At 37.2% G+C, this 17,573-nt stretch overlaps 1 protein-coding gene and 1 long non-coding RNA gene across 18 annotated transcripts; both read left to right on the top strand.

Annotated features, from left to right (window-relative positions):
* The first annotated feature begins 1,083 nt into the window (after nt 1-1,083).
* Nucleotides 1,084-13,326, top strand: LOC127364676 (pyrin). 17 transcript variants are annotated; one of them, XM_051402415.1, is made up of 18 exons: nt 1,084-1,180; nt 2,498-2,738; nt 3,078-3,292; nt 3,565-3,637; nt 3,741-3,826; nt 4,076-4,139; nt 4,248-4,327; nt 5,935-6,022; nt 6,131-6,210; nt 7,807-7,894; nt 8,003-8,082; nt 8,352-8,519; nt 9,124-9,219; nt 9,306-9,409; nt 9,568-9,676; nt 9,993-10,137; nt 10,232-10,258; nt 12,093-13,326. In XM_051402415.1, exons 2-18 carry the CDS (start codon nt 2,516-2,518, stop codon nt 12,638-12,640), a joined length of 2,274 nt encoding a protein of 757 aa, XP_051258375.1. In that variant the 5' UTR covers nt 1,084-1,180; nt 2,498-2,515; the 3' UTR covers nt 12,641-13,326. The 17 variants fall into 17 exon arrangements, with proteins under 17 accessions (XP_051258375.1, XP_051258374.1, XP_051258376.1 ...); XM_051402414.1 differs by having other exon boundaries at nt 4,052-4,139; XM_051402423.1 differs by lacking the exon at nt 2,498-2,738 and having other exon boundaries at nt 1,117-1,180; nt 4,052-4,139.
* A 287-nt stretch (nt 13,327-13,613) lies between these two features.
* On the top strand, nt 13,614-16,993 carry LOC127364600 (uncharacterized). Its single transcript, XR_007885040.1, has 3 exons — nt 13,614-13,860; nt 15,231-15,402; nt 16,093-16,993. It is a non-coding gene; the product is annotated as an uncharacterized LOC127364600 (long non-coding RNA).
* Nucleotides 16,994-17,573: the final 580 nt, after the last annotated feature.

Below are 17,573 nucleotides of genomic sequence, written 5' to 3'. Positions count from 1 at the left end.
TCAGATTAATAATAATTGAGATCCTGATCCTGCAGCTCCCTATTTGGTATCCTGTGTACGTCATAGCTGGCTATGCAGGGCAGCAGGGAAAAGAGCATGAACACAGACAGAGGAGACAAGGGAACAACAACAAGGCAACTAGAATGAACTGGCAGAGTATTAGGGTTGATGTGGACGAGTCGAAACAGCACATCTAGTTGTCCATATACAACAACACTAATAAAACAAGTGTTTGCAGATTAGATAAGGCTAAGTGCCTCCCATAGAACATTCTGAAGCACTTTATTAGCCTAAAACTTCTGTACACTTGTTGGATGTTATATGTACTTTGGCACTGATTGGACTGTATTGATCATTACACTGTTTTGTAATATTTTTCATGTAAAACTGTAATGAGGCTTATGAAAAAAAGAAACAGGATGAGGTTGGCAGGTAAGGTCATTTGACTGGGACTCCGGGGAAAGGGGTTATTGCAGGACATGTAGGAGTGGCTGGATGTGGGAGTGAGATGTCTGGGACAGGAATATAAGTCAGAGGACATCTGGTGGACAGAAATAGAATGACAGGTGTATTAATTAACAGATTTTTCATTTGTATACCTATAATATGGACAACCTTAGCATGTAAAACCCTCTCAGTGTCATGCTAGTATTCCAATCATCCCATAATAAATAATAATAAATGATTTTGTATTGGACTTTCGACAGAGCAATATTATTATTATTATTATTTTGGGATCATTGCATAAACCATATTACAGTATGGTTTTGATAATACTACAGGCGTATTAATGAAAAGTCATAAAAGAATGGCTACTCTGACATATATATATATATATATATATATTTTAGATTTGATTTTTTATATTGTCAAAAGGAAAAGACAGGAAATAAGGAGAGAAATGAAACAAAGTCAAAATAAAGGCGCACAAGATAAAAGAAAGTATTAAAAGTATCACTCAATACAGGACTCCAGGAGCGCCCATGAAACTCAACAAAAACAGATCAGTGTTTCCTAACCACCAAATTATGGTAAGTGTTGGTTTGGCAATGAAAAGAAACCATCAGGATTATTTTAGCTGAAACGAAACTGAAACAGTTGAGGAAAGAGAAGAGAGAAGGAGAGACAGTAAAGGAAAGGCAGACCCACACAGAGGAGCACCGAGGTTAGACAGCTCAAGGTAGGCTGCGGTGCATCTACATCTGACTGTGCTGTTATTTTTATTTTTACTTAAAAGCACTATGTGATGTCTGCTAGAATTGAAATGCAACATAACATATAAAATATGACACAGGTTATATATGAAGTGGTTTAGGTCTGGCGAAATTATGATTATGATTATATTAAGAACTCTTTATTTGAAAGAAATTACTTTTCAATTTTTGACGTTTAAAAGTTATTTTGTTGTCTAAAGTGTTTATAGCTCATCACTCCTTTTGGATAAAGTAATCTAAAGTCTACAGGTTCTCTCTGTGATTGACAGTGTACACAAATCCTACACAAATAGTCTGGCAGAGGGAACGGGGCAGGGCATTAGTGCAAATATTGTGGCAAACCACAGGTTTCAGGGTGTGTAGAAAGCCAAACAGAGGGAATACAAATGCTCTTTGGTTGAAAAAGTTATTTTGAGATCTTGTCCCACTGAATTTTATGAATTAATTTCCATCATCACAAGAGTATACTATAATAATGACTAAACATTTATGAATTGTGATGTTATCCCTTGACAAACTTTGGATGTAACAGAGATCATATTTTATCTATGCACTTTGATCTGATTAGACAAACACAGATCCTGCATAGCTTTTTCACATTTTTATCTATGCATGCTTTTGTCAGTGCATCTGTATCCTGTACCTCTCTGGTCTCCTCCTTCAAATGAAAAATGCGTCTTAATGGTTATTTACATTGGCATCTAACTTTCTGTGGTAAAAGTTCATTTCGCAACTTTTTCACTTTATGGTTGTGCCCGGCTGTGAGTACCCAGTAGCAGGAAGTAGTAGGAGTAATAATGCTGTACAATTTATTCTGTACCACTAGAGGGCGACTAAGCACTGTCTAATCCTACATATGCTGTCAATGGTCTAATAATCTCAGTCCACATCTGTCTGCACAGTCTGTCATCATATGTCATCACAGAAATGAAAGTAATAAAGTGACTTAGTTAGTTTACAGTAGATCTAACAAAAATGACTCATGAGCATTCAAATCTTCAAATTAAACTTAAAATGCTATTCCTGTATATTAGTTATAATGAAGTTCACATTCAAAACGTTTGTACAAAAAGTGAAATCAGCTTACAATGTGGTAAGTATAACAATACTGCATGTTATTTCCCTGTATGGGCGTTGCTTTTAAACAAGAAACAAAAGGCAGAGTAAGAATGTCATGTCACAGTTGTTTGGTACAATATGGTTCCTGAATCCTGAACATATTCAGAAGTAATTGTTGTTGTGCTTTCCCTAAACATGTTACATGCACATTTCTACCCTTTCAGATACTGAAGACATCAGACATGAGCTACCAGGTTTGCAACTGCTGCGGTTGGTCCAAAGCTACGACCTATCAGGGCCTGAGAATTCACCAGGGAAAGAACGGATGCACACCAAAGGGGATGAGGATCCCTGAGAGTGAACAATACAGAATGACCAATAATTTTTCTAAATTTACCTACATGGGACCTCCAATCAAAGTTGAAGAGCCTTTTATGAGTATCTTCACCCCTTCTATAAAGTCTGGTGAGTGGTACACAACTGAGTCTTATTTTTGTTCATCCATGGTCCTTATATATTTAATATAATATAATAATATATTTATCATTGGTGTTTCTAAAATCTTTCTAATTCATTCATCATAGTCAAATGTAGGATGTGTTAGGAGTGAAAGTACAGGTGTGGGAATAAAAAATATGTTGTCTGCGGTGACAGGAAAATAGATGTTATTTTCAACCCCATATGAGTGTTAACTCAATTTAACTTAAAGTAAAGTTTGGTTCGACCCATTTTTTATCCACTCCCAAACTACTAAATATAACATGGTTAATGTTGAAACTGTTTCTTCAATAATGTGTTAAACAGACAGAACAAACTCAGACATGAGTCTCCAGGTTTGCCATTGTGGCTGGTCCAAATGTACGTCTTACCATGGGCTGAGGACTCACCAGGGGATGATGGGATGCACGCCAAAAGGAATGAGAATCCCAGAGGATGAACTGTACAAGTGGAGAGATCCATGGGATAAATCTCATCAGGAGGACAGTGGACCAATTTACAGCACTCCGCTCAAGAAGGAGGTACATTCAAGCAAAAAAAAAAAAGACTTTAAAACAAACTGCATAATCAGTTCAGGATAGAACTTCTTGTTCACTATATAAATATAGTCATGGATAATAAAGTTATAGGATAATTTGACACAAGACAGTTTTGTGGAATACTGAATGATGACAAAAGTTAATATAGGAGTACATGTGATTTATTTAAAACAAATTAAAATAGATTAATATAATCTAGAAACACACTGTGGTGTCAGGTGGAAGCCTAAAAATCTTCCACCTCTCTTTGATAGAATGAACCCATGTCGCCAAACCTCACCACCCCAATGAGTCCAACAGCTGGAGTAATAGAGATGATGAAATCAGGTATGCGTTATAATTCTAGTTTGTTTTTTTTTTATGAGAGGAAATAACACTTTGAAAACAAAAGCAGCCGAGTTTAACGCTGATCCACTGTCTTTCCCTCCAGTGCTTGAAAATCAGTACTCATGGCAAACGACCATAAACTCAGACAGAAGTCTCCCAGCGCTTGAATTCTCCACTGGTGCACAGCAGGTATTCTGTAAATAAATTAAAAAAAGCTTACTTCACCCAGATGAGCTCTGAGCTCTTGTGACAATCATCACTTTTCTTGTATAATCAGTTCAGGTTTAAATAAGGAGTGTTATTTTATCTAACTTAGCAAAGCTTTCACGAATAAAACCCATGCATTTGTAAAAACAGGTTGAAGTGTCATGGACTGACCTGGAAAAGCTTAAATCTTAATTTTTTTCTTTTCAGCCTGTCCCGATGCCGGTGTTTCAGACCCTCAGCACCCAAGCAAACCCTGCAGCCACAGAAGTCAAAGTGAAGGACACAAACCAATCACGTATGTGCTGTAACTGTACTTAATTCATAATAGGACCAGAACAGAAATAACAGACAGAAACAATTCAAAGCAGCTTTGTTTGACAGTGACCATTTTCTTTCTCTACAGTGTTTGGAACTCCACAGCGCTCTCATCAAACCGCCACCAACTTGGACAAAGTCCAAGATTTCTCCACTGGTGCACAGCAGGTACAGCAGATTCTCGACTTGTTTAACCCTTACAAACTGTTCATATCCAATGTCTTCACAGTATGGTCGGGGTTAAGTTTGACCCAGTCCAAGAAAGTCCTCATAAAAAGTGTCTATACCATATTTTGAACTACAGATCTCTTTAGAATATGTATTTAGCCTATCTTACATTAATACATTCATTATTTATCCTTAATTTATGATTTTAGATAGCATGAGAGTGTATTTTTTAGGTTCTAGACCACTCGTTTTTGGAGAAAAAAAACACCTATATCACACTATATCATGTCCTGCTTTACCTAAGACATGAAAACATAACAGCCATAAGGATTTAAATATATTAGTGTATATAATAATATATATATATATATATATAGAAAATGGCAAGAACATTCTGGAACTGTTATAATATAACCATATAACTATCGCAACCACTGGACACTGTCCTTACTACAATATCATTATATTAACAACAATTATCAATATTAATTTAACATTCAAAACACAACACATAAAACATGTTTGTTGCAAACTAGTCAGTGCATTCAATGCAGTAGTAGGAAACGTTGTGTGTGTGGGACTTGCAAAGGTGCTTCCCACATTTGCTGCATGTTGTCCCTGTTTTGCAGTCCTTTTTTGGAGAGCAGAGGTTGCATCTCCTTCTTTTTTGTCCCTCCGTGTTGGTTTCTCGTGTGGCTTGATCAGGGCTAGAGACACACACACACCACACACACACACACACACACACACACACACACACACACACACACACATTGATTTAATTCTAATTTGTCTATTTTTAGATAAAATTGTTACATTGCAGGTGCAGATACAGCTGCAGATGCAGGTGCAAGTCTCTGTGTCAAGGCACCCTCTGACCTCTGTATGACGTTTGTTTCTTATGTGCACCATATATGACCACTCCTATGCTGTTTTACTATTTCACTGTTTCGAGGTTCCCATGGCCCTCCAAGACCAGCTGGGGCCTGTCCCTGGGGGAACCTGGGCGAACAGTTATTGTGACAGTGTCAAGGGCCCCCCCCCCACCAACTCTGTCACCACTGTCCTATAAAAATACACACAGACATAGAATATACAGTTTCACAGTTTCAAGATTCCCTAGAACAACCATTTTCCTTGATTTGAACCACTCCAGTGGGTCTAAAATCCATCTCACTAGAACAGCATCAATGTATAAAAACTTAGAGCACCTGTGCAAAAGAATACAATTAAAAAAATATGTTTTATTTTTTGTGTATTTTTTGGGTCACTTTAGGAAAAGTCATAAAATTTCAGGTTAAAAGAATGACATGTAGGGTATTTTTACTGCTTTCATATGTCAAAACGGGTAAATTTTGACCTGAACAGTATGTAAGGGTTAAACAAACTGATGTGGAAAAAACTGTTGTAAATGTTATTTACCTTTTATTTTTGTAACCTTGTTCTGGACAAAATAGAGACATATATTTTATCTAACTTGTTGTCCATAATACAAAACTGATTTATGGATAATAAATGTTATATGATAGGCTAATGCATTTGTAAAAACAGGTTGAAGTGTCATGGACTGACCTGGAAAAGCTTAAATCTTAATTTTTTCTTTTCAGCCTGTCCCGATGCCGGTGTTTCAGACCCTCAGCACCCAAGCAAACCCTGCAGCCACAGAAGTCAAAGTGAAGGACACAAACCAATCACGTATGTGCTGTAACTGTATTTAATTCATAATAGGACCAGAACAGAAATAACAGATAGAAACGATACAAAGCAGCTTTGTTTGACAGTGACCATTTTCTTTCTCTACAGTGTTTGGAACTCCACAGCGCTCTCATCAAACCGCCACCAACTTGGACAAAGTCCAAGATTTCTCCACTGGTGCACAGCAGGTACAGCAGATTCTCGACTTGTTTAACCCTTACAAACTGTTCATATCCAATGTCTTCACAGTATGGTCGGGGTTAAGTTTGACCCAGTCCAAGAAAGTCCTCATAAAAAGTGTCTATACCATATTTTGAACTACAGATCTCTTTAGAATATGTATTTAGCCTATCTTACATTAATACATTCATTATTTATCCTTAATTTATGATTTTAGATAGCATGAGAGTGTATTTTTTAGGTTCTAGACCACTCGTTTTTGGAGAAAAAAACACCTATATCACACTATATCATGTCCTGCTTTACCTAAGACATGAAAACATAACAGCCATAAGGATTTAAATATATTAGTGTATATAATAATATATATATAGAAAATGGCAAGAACATTCTGGAACTGTTATAATATAACCATATAACTATTGCAACCACTGGACACTGTCCTTACTACAATATCATTATATTAACAACAATTATCAATATTAATTTAACATTCAAAACACAACACATAAAACATGTTTGTTGCAAACTAGTCAGTGCATTCAATGCAGTAGTAGGAAACGTTGTGTGTGTGGGACTTGCAAAGGTGCTTCCCACATTTGCTGCAGGTTGTCCCTGTTTTGCAGTCCTTTTTTGGAGAGCAGAGGTTGCATCTCCTTCTTTTTTGTCCCTCCGTGTTGGTTTCTTGTGTGGCTTGATCAGGGCTAGAGACACACACACCCACACACACACACACACACACACACACACACACACACACACACACACACACACACACACACATTGATTTAATTCTAATTTGTCTATTTTTAGATAAAATTGTTACATTGCAGGTGCAGATACAGCTGCAGATGCAGGTGCAAGTCTCTGTGTCAAGGCACCCTCTGACCTCTGTATGACGTTTGTTTCTTATGTGCACCATATATGACCACTCCTGTGCTGTTTTACTATTTCACTGTTTCGAGGTTCCCATGGCCCTCCAAGACCAGCTGGGGCCTGTCCCTGGGGGAACCTGGGCGAACAGTTATTGTGGCCCCCCCCCCACCAACTCTGTCACCACTGTCCTATAAAAATACACACAGACATAGACTATACAGTTTCACAGTTTCAAGATTCCCTAGAACAACCATTTTCCTTGATTTGAACCACTCCAGTGGGTCTAAAATCCATCTCACTAGAACAGCATCAATGTATAAAAACTTAGAGCACCTGTGCAAAAGAATAAAATTAAAAAAATATGTTTTATTTTTGTGTATTTTTGGGTCACTTTAGGAAAAGTCATAAAATGTCAGGTTAAAAGAATGACATGTAGGGTATTTTTACTGCTTTCAAATGTCAAAACGGGTAAATTTTGACCTGAACAGTATGTAAGGGTTAAACAAACTGATGTGGAAAAAACTGTTGTAAATGTTATTTACCTTTTATTTTTGTAACCTTGTTCTGGACAAAATAGAGACATATATTTTATTTAACTTGTTGTCCATAATACAAAACTGATTTATGGATAATAAATGTTATATGATAGGCTAATGCATTTGTAAAAACAGGTTGAAGTGTCATGGACTGACCTGGAAAAGCTTAAATCTTAATTTTTTTCTTTTCAGCCTGTCCCGATGCCGGTGTTTCAGACCCTCAGCACCCAAGCAAACCCTGCAGCCACAGAAGTCAAAGTTAAGGACACAAACCAATCACGTATGTGCTGTAACTGTATTTAATTCATAATGGGACCAGAACAGAAATAACAGATAGAAACGATTCAAAGCAGCTTTGTTTGACAGTGACCATTTTCTTTCTCTACAGTGTTTGGAACTCCGGAGCACTTTCATCCAACCGTCACCAAAGCTCGCCGGGCGCTTGATTTCTCCTCTGGTGCTCAGCAGGTACAGCAGATTCTCTCCTGTTTAATTTTCCCGCAGGAGAGGAAATCCTCTTAAATACAACCATCCTGCATCTGTATAACTTCATTTTTACTTGCTGGATACATTTTATATTGTATTATGTATGTAACAATGCACCACTTTCAAATGAATCTTTATTGAAAAGATAAATTGCAGACTGAGAAGTTCTATTTTATGTAAGAAGTTCTTTTGTACATAAGTCATTGAATCACCATTCGGTCCAGCTTTCACTGAGTGCTTTCATCCTTCAGGTTGGGCAACTGTCCTGGGATCTTCCAACGACCACAGCAGAGAAAGAGAGACAGAAAGAGCTGGAGAAAGAGAGACAGAAAGAGCTGGAGAAAGAGCGAGAGAAATACCTGGAGAAAGAGCGAGAGCAAGAGAGGGAGAAAGAGAGAGAGGCTCAAAAACTGATAAAGGTACAGACATTCATGGCCCCCAGAGGATGATTCTTACTGACTTTAGTGACTCTGACTTTTTATCCAATGCCACCATGAGGTCAATCTTTTTCACTTATTCAGTGAAATGTCTCACAAAACTTTATACAAACATTCTTGGTTACCAGATGTTGGGATTCCATGACTCAGGATGGAAGCCTAGGTTTTATGAACAAATACCTTCCCCCACAAATACATGTCCCATCAGCCCCAGCTTAAGCCCTACTTTGTATTCAGTGCTGATTCCCAAATGTTAGCATACTATACTTGCTATCAGCTGAACATGTTAGCATGCCGACATTAGCATTTTGGTCATGGCAACACTTTGCCTATGTGCAGTATCACAGAGCTGCTAGCATGGCTGTTGAGTCATGTTAGACTATATTGGGTTTATCATAATTTGTAATCTTTTTGCACGTCTAGTTTAGCCTTATAGCATTTATCAGATTTTAACTTTATCAGTCCTCTTTACGTTCATCAATACTGTCCTGTGCTTGTGTGTTGTGTGTGTGTGTGTGTGTGTGTGTGTATGCTTGTGGTCACTACAATGTGTGCTTACTAACAGTAGATTTTGTCTTCATTCAAGGCAAAGCAAGACAGGATAAAGGCTGATTTGCAGCAGAAGATTCAGATGACAGAACAAAAGATATCTGAAGTCAGATCATCTGTAGTAGCCAGTAAGGTAAGCTGCAGCAGATTTTTTACTTTTTTGATTTTAAGTTTGATTAATATTTCTTTAACATCCTCACTGTCCTTTGGTCCTTTCAGGGCAGCTTGGATATTGAATGGCTGGAGATCAACAGTGTGTTCTCGGAGGTGATCAGAGTTGTGGAGGACATTCGACAGGAAGCCCTTCAACCTCTGGAGGAGAGGTCGGTTTTGTGTGTCTCAGATTATAAAACAGTGATGTATGACGTTAACAGCACCACAATGTTGCCTTATGGGGGCCATCAATGCAAAGAATATACTGCATGTAGTTATGGTATGGCAAGGTTTCTTAAAACTAACTCTTACTTATTTTTGTTTTTAGGAGAAACAGAATAAAGAAAGAATCACAAGATCTGGTACAGACACTGCAAAAGGAAATTGACAAACTCAAAAAGAACATCGATGAGCTGGACAAAAACCCAAACTTGCAGGTGAGGCCCGAGAATCTGACATCCAGGCTTTTTGGCCTTTTTAACATTTGAAGAAGTCATTATGCTTCCACTCAGCTGCATGTCGCAGTACAATGGAACAGATCTAGGCTTAGCTAAACAAATATCCACTGTTTTGTGTTCCAGGAATACATCTACATTGCTGAAATAAGGTTTAAGATTTATGTACATTCAATGTATTGTTGAAAATATCTCTAACTTGCAGTATTTTTTTTCACCTGTTTCGTATTTCAGATTCATCAAAATTATTTTATACTGATGATGTGACATTTTCCCTTGCACACCCACACACACACAGGTTTCTCCTCTAACAGGCCTGGATAATTCTCGTGATTGGAAGAATGTAACTGTTGACAGTTCATTCTCCCTTGGTACACTTAAAAGTAAAACATCAAAAATGATGGAACAAATTCAGCAGAAATTGGACAAACTTTCTTCTGTTGGTGAGTCTTTAAGTCTATCAAGGTTTGTATTTAATTGAGTCAAGGTATGTATCGAATCCAATCACATTTTGTAACATCATTTCTCTTTCCACAGAACTCAAGAGGATTTCCACATTTGCAGGTGTGTGACTTAAACCATCTTAAAAATATGACTATTCAAAGAATACTTCTAAATGTCAGACTGTATGTGTATTGTGCAGATGCTCTAGTGTAAGGTACATCCAGTTATAATTCAATTAATATTCTTAAAACTACTCTTTCAAAAAGGTTTTCACATTCACCAGACTTGAGCTTGTTATGTGTGTTTTGTGCAAGATCACAAACAATAGAAAGAAAAAAACAAAATTATTCCTCTTCATTTCAAAACATGACAGAAAGAAGAAACTCTTGTCCCAGACATGGCGAACAATTGACCAGTCACAGCAGGGCACTTGTTGTGTTGAAATCATGATTGCAACACATTTGTAATCAAGATTGTTTTCATGATCCCGACACTTGATAACACCACATTTGTAATCATGATTACAACACTTGGAACTCAACACAATACATGTCCACAGCTGTGACTGGTCAGTTTTTGCCCATTTGCATTGACATCAGAAATCACATTGAATGAAATACCTTAGCTGTTTTACGTTTATTGTATGTTTTATGTTAGTTACTTTTTCATTTATTAATTCATGCATTAAATCATGATAATTAATGTTCCCTTACCATAAAGTTACACTGAAACTAGTATAAATCGCCTGAAACAAAGTTCACTCGTCAAATATGTCCACTAAAAGTCGTTGTTTTTGTCACTGACAGGCTGGGTGTTATTCTATTCTTAGTGTCTGACAACATTTGGAAAGACTTCTTAAAAGATTTTTTAAAGAGTAAGATCCTTTTTGTCAGAAGCAGATGTTGTATTCGCTGTATTTAAAGACACCATACTCCATTGACGAAATGAGCATTTTCAGATACAATGGTGTTTTGTGTAAGATCTCAAGAAATGGGAAGAAAATATTGTGTGGATATTCCATCTCAGATTCAACCCATTCAAAGTTCTTTTAGAAAATGAAAGCAAAGGCTCAGAGACAGGACAAAAAAGTGACTAGTCATAGCAGTGCTCTGATATTCTGTTGAATTTTAAGTGTTGTAATAATGATTGTTTTCTTGATTATTTTCATAATTGTTCCCATTATTACAACACTTGATTACAACACATTTGTAATCATAATTACAACAGAATACATGGTCACGGCTGTGACTGGTCAGTTTTTGCCCCTTCTCTGTAACTGCAGACTTACCTATGAAGAAAACATGAACATTAATAAATCAGACATTGTGATGTTTGAAATAAGTTAACTGAGTTTTTGCATTAATGAACATATTGTTATTAGATTAATCATGCTTGGGATACTGTTATTGTTACTGTTTGTTCTCATACATTCCAGGTAGTTCACAAAGTACATGAAGTCATGATAATTCATGTCCCCTTAACATAAAGTGTTACTAGTAAAAATAAAAGCTAATAGCTTGAAAGAAAGTAATAAAAAATAAAAAAATCCAATCAATGCAGGTTTCAGAAACCAGAAAGGAAATGCATTAATGATGTTTGTTAGGCCTCAAGGATATTCACAGTGAGACTGGCAGATTGGCAGGAGGCCATCATTTTGTCCAGGCTCCACCAGACTCCATTTACAAAAAACTAGTTTTACTCCGAACACAGGAGTTGCTGGTCCACTGTTGCCTTGATCAATTAGTTTGTTTGTGTTACTGTGTGAATTCCGTTTTTAAACTACTAATAAGGGTTGCAACAGATTAGTTCCAAACTAACATGTTTAAGACACCAAAATATGCTAAATGGGGCCCAAAATGCTGGAAATACCCTTTAAGGTTAGGAGACTTTCATTATCAACCGAAAGGTCTCTAATGCACCATGATTCTTTTTCCGTTGCTCTATTCAACTGCAGTGGATGTAAAGCTGGACCCAGCTACTGCGCACCGATGCCTTGTTCTCTCTCCTGACGGGAAGAAAGTGACTGACGGAGGAAAGAACCAGGCAGTTTTTGATTCTCCAAAGAGGTTTGACATGTTTGGCAGCATCCTGGGGCTCAACGGACAGACCACTGGGAAATCGTACTGGGAGGTGGAAGTCAGCAACAAGACCGGATGGGATCTGGGTGTAGTGAGACGCAACGCAAACCGCAAGGGGAAAATCTCGCTGACCCCAGATAACGGTTACTGGGTAACTGTACATTATGAAGATGATAAGTACGCAGCCCTGTCAGCCCCACCCGTCAGCCTCTCGCTGACAGCGAAACCTCAGAAGGTCGGGGTGTTTTTGGATTACGAGGAAGGTCTCGTGTCCTTCTATGACGTAACGGCTCAATCTCACATCTACTCGTTTACTGAGTGTTTGTTCACTGGAGAGATCTTGCCATATTTCAGTCCACACCTTAAACAAAATGGGAAAAATTCTGATCCTCTGATTATCTCAGCTGTGAAAAAGCAGAAGTAGTTATATCAAGTGCGCATGTTACTGGTGCGCTGAAAACACTTGATATGAAATGTACGAGTTTGGATGTAGAGTGACATTTTACTGTGGCTTAATGTTTCATACCAGCAAAGGTTTTAAACTGGGTTCTTAACTGGGTTCTTCTGGTGATCCGAGCTGTTTGGATATTGTTTTACCCATCCATGTTATTTCCTTAAACATTATTATTATTATTATTATTATTATTATTATTATTATTGTTATTATTATTATTATAATAATAAGACATTGATGAGGATTTTATGAGTTCTTTTCAGTTTAGCTTTATGCGCTTTATATTATATATTTTTGGGGTTAGTAAAATGTATCTTGGTCAAAATGTGTAAGATTCGATGATTGGAACAAGGGATTGCTACTTAAATATATCACTTCATGTTCATCATGTGAAGAATAATCTATGTTTCATCTGTGCCCTACGGAATTGGACATGAATACTGAAAATGTTGTGTAATATTTGGCACCATTCTTATGAGTGCAATGTAGCTGGTCTTCCTGTTTATCAAATATGTAATAAGGAAATGTCTGTGTTCCTATTGGCTGTAATTTAATTCATTCAGGTAGTTCCAAAGTGTTGGAACATTTTATATATTTTCCTATTTTCTTTTTTATGGTGTTGGTAAAAAAATAAATAACACAACGATTTGACATGACATTTGTTGTTGTAACTGACCATCAACAACACACACACACACACACACACACACACACACACACACACACACACACACACACACACAGTGGTTTTCACATCTTCACGTCTTTTCTGTATCTATTCACTGGGTGGGTTACAGATCATATGCAGTGTTTTTGCATGTACTTACAAGATGCCTTTGCTGATGCTTCTTTCTTAGCATTTCCTTGCATTAGGTGTTACCAACAGTGGCCCGCCCGACATCTTCACACATACACTAGCTCACACCAAAACACCACTTCCTCATGTGTGCATGCACTTATTGTCATAGACATATATAGTAAGAGTAGCTTTCAGTACTTTGATTAGCTGTTAATCTCTTTGGGGTGGATTAAAATGATTGGTTGTAATCATCCATGTTTACAAGACAAGGAAGTATAAAAAGGGAGAAATATTTTTGACTTCAAGCTGAGACTTAAACTTTGGTTGGTACTGATCCTCTCCAGACTGACGCAGCAACATTTGCAGTACAGAGGCTGGCTGATCTGAACAGGTGAGAAAAAATAAATTGTTTTTATGTATTATCAATATGCAATTTTTTTTGTTCTTTTAATGACTTACTGTAACTAATTAACTGACATTGGGACATCTTTCTGTCTTCCAAATTTAAGCTGATTTATAGAGCACATTGTACGGTTGCAAAGTACTTTTACACAGTAAAAGACAAAAGCAACCCACCAAATAAAGACACAATATAAAAGTAATGAATAAAATACAACACTAATACATAGAAGTTTCAGTAGGTGTCTTGAGCTACTGAAAACAACTTGTATTCTGCAGATGACAATAAAAGGTTAATGTATAAAATAAAAGTCTAGCAACATTCTCAACAGCTGCTTACAGTGTGAAAAGTGTGAGCACACACACACACACACACACACACACACACACACACACACACACAGAAATAGATAAGTTACTTTACACTTAAACATTATCAAACTTGATTGAAATTTGCTCTCGTTATGCAGCCTCATACGCAACAAACTGCAATGCACTGTGTGTTCTGACACCTTTATATCAGAACCAGCAGTTACTTTTTTCAGGAATTTGAGCTACAGTAGCTCGTCTGTTGGATCGGACCACATGATTATTGAAATAAGTTAAGTTGTTGCATTAATTAACATTATTGTTACATTAATCATGCATGAGATACTGTTATTGTTACTGTTTATTCTCATACATTTCTGGCAGTTCACAAAGTACATGAATGGATTTTTCATGCATGAAGTCATTCCTGTATTTGGCCCTTGTCGCTCAGATCCTCATGCTGCCTAATATATCCCACTGACAGGAGCCATAATAACTAGATAATCAGTGTTATTCACTTCACCTGTCAGTGCTCATAATGTTATGGCTGATCAATGTATGCAGGAAAATCATTTTAGGGACTTTTTAGGGATAAGCTAATGACAAAATTGTTAAATAAAACAAATGTATTAGACAAATAGACTGAAAAAAGACATGAAGGAAAATAAATGAGTGAATGATTAGTAGATTTATTTTTCAATTAGCAGAATTTGTTTGTCCTCAAAGGCACTTTTTACACATTTAGCAAAATTATTTCTCAATAGCTCCCTTTTCTGACATGTAGCCTATAATTCAATTCATTTCATGAACTGCCATTCTGACATGACGTTTTTTGTTTCTCTTTTCTACTGTCCTATTTTTTTTTCTCACTACTGAATCAACTGGCACATAAAACATGATAACTTGATTACAGTTGTCCAACACCAGCTCTCTACAACCTGTGTAGGGCTAAATGTGCAGCCTTTGACCACTTACTTTTTAGTGTGTTTATATTGTTTTTGAACAACATGAACAACTACTAATATGCTCAAAAACTTTTGTCTCTCACCTTAGACAAGATGCGTGTCGTTCTCCTGATCACCATCACATTCACTCTAGCCCTTGCTCATGGGTACAATCGGCGTCCCTGTCAGACAAATGGGAACAATAATGCATACAACCAATTTGTTCAAAAACACATCCTTCAGGAGAACTTTGACAGACGGTCAGAGTCTGCATGGAGAACGTAAGTAAAAGTGTTTAGTCAAGGAGTTCATTGTGAAATAGAAATAATACAGGCCCAGCTCCAGGATGAAGTGACTTATGAGGCTGTTAAAAAGTCTGAGAAAAAGCCAATCTTTCTCATCAAATACAACTCATTGATTTAAATCATGCAGCAGCGTCAGAAAGGATAAACAACAACAACATATGGCTATTCTTTCCAATTAAGAGAAGGAAGGACGGAGTGAAGGCAGTAAGCCTGGCTTGCTGGTTGCTTTTCGGTACTATGGACAGTGCAAATAATCATAAACATAATTCTGCAAAAGTAATTCTCCAACACACCAAACCAGCAGACATCTTAAAAAATAAACCAGCAAAATTCTCAGTTATTTTGTTCTTCTTGATGTTTTCTATAGATACATAAAGCTTTAACTAACCCCCCCCCCCAAGACCCCTCTTGGCGCGGGGCCTGACATTACACAGATGCATACTTTTACAGCATTTTTGAAATTCTGTTTCCACTGCTGCATTAATTTTATATGGATTCATGACATTGGAATGGAAAACTAAATACAGTTCTCATTGACGCACAAGCATTGTTTTAATACCACGTTAATTATTTATTTATATGGTTATACGGTTCAAAGATCGTAATGTCTCTATTGTACGTTATCAGTGCCAATAATTATGCAATGAAACATTCATCTCATTACAGGTACTTACGGAAGAAAGGACTGTGTGACAGACCATTCCCGATCCAGTCTTTCATGGAGGATCAGACAATGGTCGAGAATATCTGTAATGGCAACGGCAAACAACTGGGACAAAGTAACCTATGCATGAGTGACTCAACCATGCTGGTATATGATGTCAAAGTCAGCCAGAATGGGGATTGCAATGTTGAAGAACTGTCCAAAAAGCAAAAAAAAGTGATTGTGGCTTGTGATAACGTTGCTAACCGCTGCCTCCCGGTTCATTTCGAGAGGTACACTAACCAAAGTCCAGACCAAAATGCTCAACCCTGCCAACCTCAAGTTTAGACTATACCAAGTTTTGAAGGATACACAGACGTTCCCGTTTCCAGGCTCATTTCTGCCTGACATCTAAAACCTCTCTGTCAAGCTTAGCTAAACAAAACCGTTTGTGCTTAAAAAGGGAAAGATTTTTTGAAGTGGGGGTCGTATGAGGCACTTATTACCTACAGTAGACAGATCTGCCAACTGCTACCTGCCATGATTAAAATAATGTGCCATGCATGAAAGGAAAAATTTTATTTGTATTTATAACAGTGTGGTAGGATGGATGTCAATATTTACCCAGGTTCAGCTCTTAAAATATAATAAACATACTTTCCAGTGTTTTTCCAACATTAAAATGTTTCAGATAAAGCTACTTTACAACCTCTTACAACTGTTTCTTTAATTGTCACCTTCAACCTGTCAAGGTTGGTAGATTGTCTATATTAAACTGCCATTTTCCATGATGAGTCCAATTCATACTGTTTTCCCTGTAATCCTGTTATAGTCAAACTAATCTTCCCCTCATGTATATCCTGTTGTAAAATCCTGTCTATTTTGCTTTGCATATTTCAAATAAATACATTTAACCAATAAAAATATGTGTTGTGTATAGCACAATCAGTTTGGCTTGCCTAACATCATATTAACTCTTCTGGGTTGAACATTTATGTCTCATGTGTTTCCTCAGGTGCTAAAGCAGCTCAGTATTAAGCCACAAAGTCAATTCCGCCATACATCTGATCCCACATTTATAAAAATGAGTCCTCAGACTCTGCCACCTGACTCTCACGTCACCTGTTTCCACTTTCCCTCTTCAGACCTGCACTCAGAAAGAAATAATAAGTTCTTACTTCTCAGTTATGCCTTTGATTTCCGGCCTCTGTAACCTGCCTGTAGCCAGAACCCTGAAACCATACCTTTTTACTTTTGTTAAGCACTTTGTGACCTTGCTGTGTGAAATGTGCCATACTAAATAAACTTTACTCACTTACCTACTTTAACCTTTATCTGTACCTGCCTGCCAGTCTGTCTCCACCCCACCAGTCACTTGTTTGAATTTTCTACCCATACCAGTGAGCTAACTTTGTTAATATATATCATTGAAATGTTTCTGTCTGCCTGGATTGCCTGTTGCCTCGCACTCACCTGCCTAATAATTGAATACTGAGTAAAACAG

The sequence above is a fragment of the Dicentrarchus labrax genome, unplaced genomic scaffold, assembly GCF_905237075.1.
Source record: "Dicentrarchus labrax unplaced genomic scaffold, dlabrax2021, whole genome shotgun sequence".
In the NCBI taxonomy this organism is placed as follows: Eukaryota; Metazoa; Chordata; class Actinopteri; family Moronidae; genus Dicentrarchus; species Dicentrarchus labrax.
Note: the sequence above shows the minus strand (reverse complement) of the source record. Positions and strands in the feature narration are given on the sequence as shown.